The 13,822-nt window shown below is 44.7% G+C and overlaps 1 protein-coding gene across 4 annotated transcripts in view; it reads left to right on the top strand.

Annotated features, from left to right (window-relative positions):
• LOC109869895 (BAH and coiled-coil domain-containing protein 1) overlaps positions 1-13,492 on the top strand; it is a 69,636-nt gene extending 56,144 nt beyond the window's left edge. For 2 of the 4 annotated variants that reach the window (XM_020460179.2, XM_020460180.2), the window contains exons 17-23: positions 2,912-3,047; positions 3,266-3,383; positions 3,537-3,838; positions 4,353-4,487; positions 6,389-7,821; positions 10,399-10,635; positions 10,781-13,449. In XM_020460179.2, the coding sequence (XP_020315768.2) occupies positions 2,912-3,047; positions 3,266-3,383; positions 3,537-3,838; positions 4,353-4,487; positions 6,389-7,821; positions 10,399-10,635; positions 10,781-10,990 (2,571 nt within the window). In that variant the 3' untranslated portion in view covers positions 10,991-13,449. Of the gene's footprint in view, positions 1-2,911; positions 3,048-3,265; positions 3,384-3,536; positions 3,839-4,352; positions 4,488-6,388; positions 7,822-10,398; positions 10,636-10,780 lie in introns of all 4 variants that reach the window. The other 2 variants (XM_020460178.2, XM_031804496.1) reach the window with 2 other exon arrangements.
• Positions 13,493-13,822: the final 330 nt, after the last annotated feature.

The raw sequence follows: 13,822 nt of genomic DNA, 5'->3' as shown, positions 1-13,822 counted from the left end.
CTACCGCATGACTTATCTTATTATTACCAAACTGCATGAGCTGATCAGTTTTCAACAACCGTGAATCTGTCAGCTGGTGAGATATATGACTGCTGAATAAGTGTGATGTCGTTTGTGTGTGTTTTGGTGAGAACAGCCCTGAGGTGGTTTCCTCTGACTGATCTTATCATAGTCATACGGAGGGAATGTGACAAACACATGACTCTAAGCAAACAGCACAGAACAAAAACCCCAATCTACACACACATACTTACTAAACTCACACACATGCACGCACGCGTACTAAATACATATACCCGTTCATGTGCGCACACACACAACCTCCACACACACCAACCCAGAGAGGTGAGTAATATTCCATACCCTCTGGTGATGAAACCTCTGTCACTGTAATATATTGTCCCTTCATGTGGAAAACACCCACACACAACACACACACACACACACACACACACACACACACACACACACACACACACACACACACACACACACACACACACACACACACACACACACACACACACACACCCTTACACACACATCTTTCAAGCAGTAATATATGGTCCTTTCTTTGGAAAGCCCAGATACAGGCAGAAACCTGTTGAACAGGCTGATTTTACAGCTCCATCATCAGTCATCATTAGGAAACCAGCTTAAACCGGAATAGTACAGGGGCTGGTGTGTGTGTGTGTGTGTGTGTGTGTGTGTGTGTTTGGTGGACAGGGGTAGTTCTGACAGCAGTAAATGGCAGAGGTTACAGGGTGTGCATGCTTTTGTTCTAGGCCTGCACTAAAATACCAAATTAAACGATGAGCAATGAATTTACGATAATCGATCATTTTAATAAGCATTTTAACTTGCCCAAGCCCCCCCCCCCCCACCCCCCGCTTCTTCTTCACCAAAATCCAGACAGCTGATGTTCTGAAAGAGATGCAAAATATTGATCCCTACAATTCAGCTGGGCTAGACAATCTGGACCCTCTCTTTCTAAAATGATCTGCCGAAATTGTTGCAACCCCTATTACTAGCCTGTTCAACCTCTCTTTCGTATGGTCTGAGATCCCCGAAGATTAGAAAGCTGCCGCGGTCATCCCCCTCTTCAAAGGGGGAGACACTCTAGACCCAAACTGTTATAGACCTATATCCATCCTGCCCTGCCTTTCTAAAATCTTCGAAAGCCAAGTCAACAAACAGATCACCGACCATTTCGAATCCAACCGTACCTTCCCCACTATGCAATCTGGTTTCCGAGCTGGTCATGGGTGCGCCTCAGCCACGCTCAAGGTCCTAAACGTTATCATAACCGCCATCGATAAAGACAATACTGTGCAGCCGTCTTCATCGACCTGGCCAAGGCTTTCGACTGTGCCAATCACAGCATTCTTATCGGCAGACTCAATAGCATTAGTTTCTCGAATGACTGCCTCGCCTGGTTCACCAACTACTTCTCTGATAGAGTTCAGTGTGTCAAATCGGAGGGCCTGTCGTCCGGACCTCAGGCAGTCTCTATGGGGGTGCCACAGGGTTCAATTCTCGGGCCAACTCTTTTCTCTGTATATATCAATGACGTCGCTCTTGCTGCTGGTGATTCTCTGATCCACCTCTACACAGACAACACCATTATGTCTATATCTGGCCCTTCGTTGGACACTGTGTTAACAAACCTCCAAACGAGCTTCAACGCCATACAACACTCCTTCCGTGGCCTCCATCTTCTTTTAAATGCAAGTAAAACTAAATGCATGCTCTTCAACCGATTGTTGCCCGCAGCTGCCCGACCGACTAGCATCACTACTCTGGACGGTTCTGACTTCTGACAACTACAAATACCTAGGTGTCTGGTTAGGCTGTAAACTCTCCTTCCAGACTCACATTAAGCATCTCCAATCCAAAATTAAATCTAGAATCGGATTCCTATTTCGCAACAAAGCCTCCTTCACTCATGCTGCCAAACATACCCTCGTAAAACTGACTATCCTACCGATCCTTGACTTCTGGCGATGTCATTTTCAAAATAGCCTCCAACACTCTATTCAGCAAACTGGATGTTGTCTGTCACAGTGCCGTCCGTTTTGTCACCAAAGCCCCATATACTGCCCACCACTACGACCTGTATGCTCTCGTTGGCTGACCCTCACTACATATTCGTCGCCAAACCCACTGGCTCCAGGTCATCTATAAGTCTTTGCTAGGTAAAGCCCCGCCTTATCTCAGGTCGCTGTTCACCATAGCAACACCCACCCGTAGCACACGCTCCAGCAGGTATATCTCACTGGTCATTCCCAAAGCCAACACCTCTTTGGCTGCCTTTCCTTCCAGTTCTCTGCTGCCAGTGACTGGAATGAATTGCAAAATCACTGAAGCTGGAGACTTATATCTCCCTCTCTAACTTTAAGCATCAGCTGTCAGAGCAGCTTACAGATCACTGTACCTGTACACATCCAATCTGTAAATAGCACACCCAACTACTTCATCCCCATATTGTTATTTTTCCTCTTGCTATTTTGCCCCAATATCTCTACTTGCACATCATCATCATCTATCACTCCTGTGTTAATTGCTAAAATTGTAATTACTCTATGGCCTATTTATTGCCTTACCTCCCTAACCTTACTACATTTGCACACACTGTACATAGATTATTATATTGTGTTATTGACTGTACGTTTGTTTATGTGTAACTCTGTGTTGTTGTTTTTGTCGCACTGCTTTGCTTTATATTGGCCAGGTCGCAGTTGTAAATGAGAAGTTGTTCTCAACTGGCCTTCCAGGTTAAATAAAGGTGAAATAGTGCTACGATGGAACAAAAGCCTCCACACTCTGTAGCTATCCAGGAACATGGGAGGGCGACCACTGGTTTAGGAGTTTAAAGATGTATATAGTCTAATGATGTAATTTCCTGTCGCAGGCTAAAGGCCGTGCAGTGAGCCGGCTGCTGGAGAGCTTTGCGGCTGATGAAGGATTCCGATTGGACGAGGAGAGTAGCTTCTCCGAGGGGGAGGAGGAAGACATGGAGCATATATCTCACACACGCAGAGCACCAGGTGAGAACACACACACACGCTCACACACACACACACACACACACGCACACACACACACACACACACACACACACACACACACACACACACACACACACACACACACACACACACACACACACACACACACACACACCACAGGGTCACAAACCAGTCTAAATGTTCATATTTTTGTCTCTCTCGTTCTTTCTCGCTCTCTATTCTGCCTCTCTCTGCAGCAGTGCTTAACTGTGTGCTGAGCAGGGAGATGCTGGTGGATGGTCTGAAGGTGTTGATATCTAAGGAGGATGAGCTGCTGTATGCTGCTCGACTACACACTCTGGACCTGCCTGACATGTAAGGCACTGACACCTACTGATACCTACTGATATGGCCTGCTTAATCACCGATAGACATGTTGATGTAAAGGACTGGCTGACTGGCTTGTAATACATTTAATACGATCTCTGTCTCTCTGTCTCTCTCTCTTTCTCTCTCTCTCTCTCCTAGATTCCGTGTAGTGATTGAGGGGGAGAGGGGGAACAGACCAAGGATCTACTCTCTAGATCAGCTATTAGAGGAAGGGGTGTTGGATGTGCGGCCGCAGACGGAAGCCATCTTGACTGCCGGGATGCGTGTTTGTGCCTACTGGAGCGAACGCTCCCGCTGCCTCTACCCTGGATACGTCCACAGAGGGGGTCTGGGAGAGGAGGAGAAGGAGGGCAGTGTGATGGTGGAGTTTGATGACGGAGACAGAGGAAGAATCTCTCTGCCCAACATACGCCTGCTACCCCCAGGTTATCAGATACACTGTGAGTACACTTCTCTCTCTCTCTCTCTCTCTCTCTCTCTCTCTCTCTCTCTCTCTCTCTCTCTCTCTCTCTCTCTCTCATATATTCATATATATACACATTCCTGGAGTGTAAATACATGGTCTGGAGAAAACTGGAGTCTGTCAACATTCAATCCAGCTTCACTCCTTAAGTATTTTTTGTCCTACCTCCCTCCCGTCTAATAAAGATTGCTTTATTGGCATGAAGTACAATTTGTAAATATTGCCAAAGCAGTATAGTGGTACAGCATTTCAGTAAATACAGTACAATGCAAGGATAATGAAACACAGTTCATTTCAGTAGTAAAAGTAATAGTACACATAATCATGTATTCAGGTACAACACTACTGCTGTTGTATTGTGTAATCTTCGGTCGATACATTTAATTAAATCATAAGAAAATTAGGGAAAAAAAAGAAAGAATGGCTAACAAATAAACTCTCCCACACTCTCACCTTCTCTCTCTCTCTCTCTCTCTCTCTCTCTCTCTCAGGTGCGGAGCCATCTCCAGCCCTGCTCTCACCTGGTCGTCGTGGTCGCAGAAGCTCCACCCAGGACAGTACAGACAAGCCCACAGAGAGACCAACCAATGGGGAGACAGGAGGGAGGAGCCAGGAGCGGAGACCAGGTAATGGCTCAGAGCATAATTCCATGGTATTACACTGAACAAAAACAGAAACGCTACATGTAGTGTTGGTCCCATGTTTCATGAGCTGAAATAAAACATCCCAGAAATTTTCCATATGCACAAAAAGCTTATTCCTCTAAAATTTTGTTCACAAATGTATCTACATCCCTGCTAGTGAGCATTTCTCCTTTGCCAAGATAATCCATCCACTTGACAGGTGTGGCATATCAAGAAGCTGATTCAACAGCATGATCATTACACAGGTGCACCTTGTGCTGGGGACAATAACAGGCAACTCTAAAATGTGCAGTTTTGTCATACAACACTATGCAACAGATGTCTCAAGTTTTAAGGGAGTGTGCAATTGGCATGCTGGATGCAGGAATGTCCACCAGAGCTGTTGCCAGATAATTGAATGTTCATTTCTGTATCATAAGCTGCTTCCAAAGTCGTTGTTAGAGAGTTTGGCAGTATGTTCAAAGGGCCTTACAATCGCAGACCACGTGTAACCACGCCAGCCCAGGACCTCCACATCCGGCTTCTTCACCTATGGGATCGTCTGAGACCAGCCACCTGGACAGCTGATGAAACTATGAATTTGCACAACAAATTCATTTCTACACAGACTGTCAGAAACCGTCTCAGGGAAGCTCATCTGTGTCCTCACCAGGGTCTTGACCTGACTGCAGTTTGGCGTCATAACCAACTTCAGTGGGCAAATGCTCACCTTTGATGGCCATTGGCACGCTAGAGAGGTGTGCTCTTCACCGATGAATCACGGTTTCAACTGTACCGAGCAGATGACAGACAGCATGCATGTATGGCGTTGTGTGGGCGAGCAGTTTACTAATGTCAACGTTGTGAACAGAGTGCCCCATGGTGTTGGTGGGGTTACGGTATGTATGGGCAGTCATAAACTACGGACTGGAAGCTGAAAATGTCCCAGTTCTTCCATGGCCTGCATACTCACCAGACATGTCACCCATTGAGCATGTTTGGGATGCTCTGGATTGACTTGTACGACAGCGTATCCCAGTTTCCACCAATATCCAGCAACTTCGCACAGCAATTGAAGAGGAGTGGGGCAACATTCCACAGGCCACAATCAACAGCCTGATCAACTCTATGCGAAGGAGATGTGTCACACTGCATGAGGCAGATGGTGGTAACACCAGCTACTGACTGGTTTTCTAATCCACGCCCTTAATTTTTTTCTTAAGTATCTGTGACCAGCAGATCTGTATTTCCAATCATGTGAAATCCATGGATTAGGGCCTAATTTATTTATTTCAAATGACAAATTTTCTTATATGAACTGTAACTCAGTAAAATCTTTTCAGTTGTTGTGTGTTGCGTTTATATTTTTATTCCGTGTAGATGGTGCCAGTTCCTCCCATTTGTTTAAAATTGTGGCTTACAGCACCAGTGAGATAGATAGCATAGACAACCAGTCATCAGTCATCTCATCACTCACCATCCCAGCCCCAATCAGTCACTGTAGCCCCAAGACAAACTGCTTCATAGGCCCGGCTGGCCAACTTACTATTCAGACCAGCTTTACTCATGTATAATACACATATATAATATGATTTTATCTCAACACTTCTTCCTTCTCAATGGAACCCCCCTCATGTCTAACGTCATCACTGTTCCAACTGTCACTGGTCTGAATGCCCTCCAGTCAAACAGCATTCTCATAACTCAACACAGACTAAATGTGACAAGTTGCCTCCAGCTCTACAGTAAGGGCTGTTATTTATGGCTACGAAGAATTTGTTCTCATTGACTTACCTGCTTTAAAGGAAGGTTAGGTTGATCAATCTTGTTTATAAGTCTCTCTCTCGCTGTCTACCTTTCTTTCTCACTCTCACCCTTTCTCTTTATTCTGTTTCTTCTTCCAGTAGGACGACCCAAAAAGGTCAAGCCAGGGGCCAATAGTTCCTCAACAACATCAGAGAGTGTAACCAGTGGTAACACTTCCTCGTTAAGCTGGCCAGCAAAGAGACTTCCAGTGGACTTCTTCCTGTTCAACGGGACGTCTCGTAAAACCCACCGAGGGGGTCACCAGCGAGACTTGGGGGTGTTCCACCATCCCGCCACACACCCCTTTGCCCCTCCTGCTCCCCTCAAGGGAATCTTCCGTTCCCCATTCGAGATCGACTCCTTCAGTAGCATTGCCAACGGTTACGCTGGAGCCTTCGGTACCGGAACCCAACGGCCTGTAACCACGGTTATGCCTCTGGGGCTGAGGGACTCTGTCACCATGACAACAGCACCCTCCAACAGGAAGTCGAGTGACAGAGACAGAAAACAGTTCCTGGTGAAGCTGGATCACGAGGGTGTGACGTCGCCCAAAACCAAGAATGGGAAAGCTCTGCTGCGTCTGGGGGGTGGCAGGGGGCACAAGGGTCCCTCTGAAGGGGTGGCGGGTGCACCCCTGAGGTACATCCACCCTGCTCTGGTAGTGAAGGACAGGAAGAAAGGAGGAGGAGAAAGTGGAGTGTCCAGGTCTGAGCTGCTCCTGAAGGGGGCTCCAGCCCTCAGAAAAGGGCTCCCCTCATCTGGTTTAGGGGGTCTGGGGGGAGAGTTTGGAGCTCTGGACTGCCCCAGCGACTGCCCCAGCTCTTACTCTGAGCTGGATGAGGATGATGATGATGATGATGATGATGATGGAGATGAAGACGTAGCTCGGAGGAGAGCAGCAGCAGCAGGTGCGGGACGTTTCCTCTCCCGTCTCTCCGTCTGCTCCTCCTCCTCCTCCTCTTCCTCCTCCTCCGGCTCCCTCTCTTCCTCCTCCCTCTGTTCTTCCGACAATGACTCCTCCTACTCCTCAGATGAAGAAGGGTCTTCATCCCTCCTTCTACACAGAGCGCTGCTCCAGCAGCAGAAACACAAACACAGGCAGAGCTTGACCTCTAACCGCTTAACCCCTGACCCCTCCACTAACCCCAAACCTAACGCCGCCTCCTCAGCCTCTGCCCAACCACACGCCTATGTTGCCAAGGCAGCCATGACCATCACCGGAGGTTCAAAGGTGAGAGGAAGTGACAGAGGAGAGGACAGGAAAGAGTACACATCAAAGGGAAGGACTAATAGTAGCAGTAACGCAGCCAAAAACCAAACCAAGAGGAGAGATGGTTCCGGCTCCAATACACACATTGCGATTCCCAACACACACACTTCGACCCCCAACACCCCAGCCTCCCAGCCCAAACCTCCCAAGGACCACCCAGCAGCCAAGAGGCAGAGGATGTTGTCACCGGACCCCCATCCCAATATGTCCGCCCTCCTGCCGGGTCGCCAGCTGTGGAAGTGGTCTGGAAACCCCACGCAGGTGAGACACACAGAGTCAAAGTAGAGGCCATTATAATCTGTCCTGTAACCTGGTATGTGGGAGGCTTGATGGTTAACACAGTCTGAAATAGATTTATTGAGCAAGGTCTTATTAAATTGACTTTTTTGAGTAAGATCACTACATTTGTGACCGACTGCCTCGATTCGGTAACATTTAACATTTTACTTTTTTAAATTTAACCTTTATTTAACTAGGCAAGTCAGTTAAGAACAAATTCTTATGGCCTCCCAGGGGGCGCAGTGGTTAAGGGCACTGTACTGCAGCGCCAGCTTTGCCACCAGAGACTCTGGGTACGCGCCCAGGCTCTGTCGGAACCGGTCGTGACCGGGATGTCCGTGGGGCGATGCACAATTGGCCTAGCGTCGTCTGGGTTAGGGAGGGTTTGGCCGGTAGGGAAATCCTTGTCTCATCGCACACCAGCGACTCCTGTGGCGGGCTGGGTGCAGTGTGTGCTAACCAAGGTTGCCAGGTGCACAGTGTTTCCTCTGACACATTGGTGCGGCTGGCTTCCGGGTTGGATGGCGGTGTGTTAAGAAGCAGTGCGGCTTGGTTGGGTTGTGTATCGGAGGACACATGACTTTCAACCTTCGTCTCTCCTGAGCCCGTACGGGAGTTGTAGCAATGAGACAAGATAGTAGCTACTAAACAATTGGATACCATGAAATTGGGTTAAAAAAAATAACAAATTCTTATTTACAATGACGGCCTACCGTCATTAAATTGTTCAATTGTGTTTTTTACGTTGGGGTCTACTGGAGAGCTCTTCTTTGTCTACACCTATTCAGCATCGTTCACACCATCGCCTTAGCCCCACCCATCTTTTTAACGATTCACATGTGAGGCCATGTGCTAAACAGGGTGAGTAAGGTAGTGTAGTAAACAACCATTGATTTCAAGACTAAAAGTGGTTTAAGCAGTAGCCTACAATAAGGGAAAAACTCCAGGTAAAAATACACTTTGTCTAGTTCTTGGCCTATATCCTAATCTGACTTTCAGATCAAAATATTTCAGAAATTATTTTATAATTATTAGATGATGCTTACCCAGACACTTGTCTCAATTGATGGGTAGTGTGAAAGAAATCCTATAACCACATCTAGCTATGTGGATGGTCACTATTGTCTAGATGTTCAGGAAATACAATAGATGACCGTAATGACCATGGGTCATGGGTCATGTAATCATTGTTTTGCGAAGTGGAGTCTTTTGATTATACATGTAGCTTGCTAGCTAAACAATTAACTATAATCCCAACCCATAGCTACAGTACAAACGGATTGTCTTAGCTAGCCACCAAGCATGACATGCTGGAGTATGAATCTGCAAGTAGCTAAAGCTAACCAACTAGGTTCAATGTTAGCTAGCTAGGCTATAACTAGATTACTGAGGTATGAAATAATATTACTATATAGATCATACCAGCAAGCTAATGATCGCTAGCTAGCTAACAGTATGCTTTAACTTGCAATGTTAACTACTTTCTGACAAAATGAGAAACATATTATATCTGAACATGTACCCGTATACATGGATGAATGCTTCATGGCAGAGTGTCTGTTCCATTTGGCTTGTAGCTACAGCTTGTTTGGCCCGTTGTTGTGTCAAGTCACTCCGGTTCACACTGACCGTGTGCAGAATTCTGGGCAGCAATGTTGTTGAAAGCAGTAGCAACACTTTTGTAGCTCTCCATGGCTAACGTTATATCTTTCAAAAAAGCAGCGGTAGCAGGGATTATTTACATTTACGTGCTACATGGCAGACCAATCCGAACTCATCTCTCAGCATGTCCAGCCCATCCATTATCTCAGACAATCATGGCTAGCGGGAAGGTTCCTGTCTTTTTCTGTCACTAAGCTAACTAGGCTCGTAATTTAACAATTGTATTCACATTTACAGATTGCATGCAAGTTTGTTATTAAGGCACATGAAAGTTCACATGTTCCAGAAGGCATTTCTACCCAAAAACACATTTTGATAAAAATGCATTTAGAAAACGTTCAAATGCCTCTCCTGTGAAGTAGTGATGTGCAACATACGCCTAGCTTCTTGAAATGGGTCACATTATAGATACAAGCTACAGAAAAACCAGGGCCCTCTAAATAGTGCTATTCAAAGTCGGGGTCGGGAGGAATTGCAGTGGTGTCGCCAAATTTAAAAATATTTACATTTTGAGGGGGAACTCAAAATTAAGAGTACAGATTTATATAATTTTATGCAACAAACGTTATTGAACATTTTATTGTATTTTTTGTATTTTTATTTTGTATTTTTTGGTTTTCTTAATGTTGATAGGAGTTGATGGTAGTGAAGTTGATGTGATAGTTGATGTGAAAATCAAAGTTGACCAATTTTAAGGTTTTGTCATTAGATTTGGGGTGGGGTGGGGTGGGGTGGGGTCCCAGAAGTTCTGGCAAAAAAAACATGATTCTTGCTGAAAAGGTTTTAGTACCACTGCTTTAAAGGCTCTGGCCATAACCATTTAGCCATCATAGAAGTTTGGTTCCATGTTCTTACCTGGACTTCCTCCTAACATCCCCCCTCTTTCTCTCCCTACAGAGGCGTGGTCTGAAGGGTAAGGCCCGTAAGTTGTTCTACAAGGCGATCGTGCGTGGTGGTGAGACGGTGCATGTGGGGGACTGTGCTGTATTCCTGTCCCCCGGTCGGCCCCAGCTGCCCTATGTGGGGCGAGTGGAGAGCCTCTGGGAGTCCTGGTCCTCCAGTATGGTGGTCAGGGTCAAGTGGTTCTACCATCCCGAGGAAACACGCCTGGGGAAGAGGCACCACGACGGAAAGGTACGATGGATAATCATTCAACAACTTGATCAACTTTTTGATCAAATGATCAACAAATAATCAAATTAAATCTATTTCACCATGGGATTAAGGAAGTTCCTCTTTATTTGTCTTTTGATTTTCAATTTATCCCCCCTCTACCCAGCATGCTTTGTACCAATCAAGCCACGAGGATGAGAATGACGTCCAGACCATCTCTCACCGCTGTCAGGTGGTCAACCGTGCCGAGTACGAGCACCTGATTCGCAGACGCAAGTCAGGGGGCGGAGCTCAGGACCTGTTCTACCTGGCCGGAACCTACGAACCAACCACAGGCCAGCTAGTCAGCGCCGAAGGCGTGGCCATCGTCCCCTAGCAACAACTATGGAGTGTAAACAAAACAAAGCCTTCAAGATGGCTACCTCATCTCATAGGGCTGGACCGAGCTACTGGCGCTGGTGTCAGTGAAGCATGGTTCTGTCCAGAACTAGAGAGTCCAGAAAGGAGGATCTTCCTTGTTCTGGTTCTAGTTCTTGCTGGTTCTGGATCTTGGTTCTTGGTCTTATTTGGGTGTGGACGATCCCAAACCCCAACAGGGATAACAGCACTTTGGACCGCAGTGGATTCTATTATCAGCACGGGAGTCATCTGACCTGAAGAGGGACTTCAGTACTCTACTGACCTAAAACAAAGACAAACAGTGCCCACTCTACACTCTGTCTCCAATAGTTGTTTTACAGTCTGTCATAGAGTCAAAGACTGTCATAGACTGACTCTTAGGCAGTCTGACAAAGAGAGACTCTCACCAGGTGAGAATGTTGTTTTCACTTCTCAGCCTATAGATCTGGTTATATAGAATACACGAAAGAGACTGGGAGAGAGAGAGAGAACGTAAGGAGAGGAGAGCAGAGACTGTTCTCTCCCCCTTCAGGGTTTAATGGTCTTTCTGGTGCCCACACTGGTCTGATGATAAATGAACAACGGCAGGATTGAGAAATCCCAACAGGACCAAAAACACTGTAGTTCTGAAGTGTGTGTGTGTGAGAGTGAGAGTATGAGTGCGTTTGTGTGCTGAGTGGTTGTAATGGATGCATTTGGTACTTGAAGAGCTCAGAGTAAATAGTGCTTTAGCGTGTGTGTTTGCTTGTCTGTGCGTGCGTGCATTGGTCTCTAGTCTAGACCTCACCATGGAAAACCCTCAATGTCTTTAACACTCAGAAAGTAAACCTACTAAATGTAAATCTACAAATATTAATTAATATATAGATCGATTTACTAACAGCTTCTTCTCTAGACAAAAAAAAGACAAAAAGGATGATTATTTCTCCAGTCAAGCCATACACTTCAATACCTCTCATATCCTCCTATTCAGGTGCATAGATGTACAGCTTAATTATTTGTCTATCTCTGTGTGTTGTACAGCATTATGTATAAAGACGTTATGATTAAACTGTACATAGTATACATATATAATATACATGAAGAGAGAAATATATCCCTCTTTGTTTCTCTTTAGGTTGTGTTATTTTTCAAATATTTTTCTTTGAGTTGTTCTTTTGGCTTAGGGAGGAGAAAGTTTTAGTCCTCTCTTCCTGCACTGAGTATGTGGTGGGGATGGGTGGGATGGGGTCCATGAGGGGTAAAGCTGTAAATATGCTACAAGGGAAGGGTTCAAGTCCCATTTTTGGGATTAGGGTGGATTTGGTGACTTGGGATGGAAGGGGATGTTTTTATAAGAAAAGTGGAAAAGGCTTTTTGTGTCGACATCATCATTGGTCTGTTTTGTATATTTTTCATATATGTTTTTATTGTGTCTATTGTTATGTGCTTATTCTCCTGAGGGGGTTTAACAGAAATAGAAATACTGGACAGAAACCGAGTTTCTTCTATTTGCTGATCCTTAAAGATCTAGACCGGAGAGTTCTAGATGTTCTATATCTATATTATATTCCTAGAGGAGATCTATGTAGGTATTTATCTGGCCTCAAAAAAACAAAACCAAAGCGCATCTATGTTTACGCTTGATCACATTAGAATACAATATGAAGAAATATACAAATATGAAAATATTCAATCTAATCAAAATTCCCGGGATCCTGCAATCATATTGAAGTAAAATACCTGTGTTCCCTCATACCTGTTGGCATAGAACATCGCTTCACCACCATGTTGCCATGGGAGCAACGTTTTCTTTCTGCACATTGCCCGGCTGTTGCACTTGAAGGCTCCATGACAACCGTATATGACATCACATGAAAGTAAAGGACAATCAGAGCCAATCAAAAGAGGGTAATATATATTTAGAAAAAATATCAAATCAAAATTGTGCTTAATCTTGTTCCTGCATTGCCAAAAATGTCTCTTTCAGTTTTTAATATTTTTTATTTTGCCATTGTCTTTTTCCTGACTGTTATGCAAGCCTGGGATGACTGTGTTTTCAGTGTTGAGGTTTTTACAAGGACAACATGAATGCCTTTTCGTTTGCAACGTACATGGACTTTTTAAAACATTGTTGCTGTTACACTGCGAAGCAAAAGCTTTAAAAGAAATCTAATGTGAACATCCATATTATGTTACTTTTTGTAGGTCTTGAAACAATTTTTGAAAAGCGGTATTTTCTTAAAGAAACACTGGATTCAGTTCTAAACATCACATTGGGTAAAGTGTCATCATCCTTGTGCAACCTGTTTTTGGAGGCCCACTGGAAACAATTGACTTTGTAGGGTTGATATATACTTTGTAACATTTGTCTCAGTCATTGTTGGAAACATGACTAAAATATTTCCCCTGTGTAAAAAAACAAACAAAAAAGAAAAGTTATTTATCTTAATTTTATTGCCTTTGTGTTGCGTTTCATTAAAAAAAACACTAAAAATGATATCAGCAAAGTTTTTAAATGTATTTTTATAGTACATATACAAGTACCTGGATTTAGTTTAGAAGTTAAAATTCCTTCACAATCCACTGTTAGGTGCAGAAAGAAGGAAACAGAAAGAAAAATAAGCAGGGGAAAAGGAAACTGAAACTTTATACCATGTTTGAGTGAAAGAGTGAGAGTGATAGAGCTATGTTGTGTGTGTGTGCGCGCAGTACAGTGTGGTTTACTGGTAGACTTTTCAGGCAGCACAGGTGGGTCAGGTATTTAGAATAATACAAACGGAACAGAACCATTAAGACTACAATGCAGCCATATCACATTACCCATGCA

This window comes from Oncorhynchus kisutch, linkage group LG25 (assembly GCF_002021735.2).
Source record: "Oncorhynchus kisutch isolate 150728-3 linkage group LG25, Okis_V2, whole genome shotgun sequence".
Lineage (NCBI taxonomy): Eukaryota > Metazoa > Chordata > Actinopteri > Salmoniformes > Salmonidae > Oncorhynchus > Oncorhynchus kisutch.
This window is presented reverse-complemented; position numbering and strand designations above follow the sequence as displayed.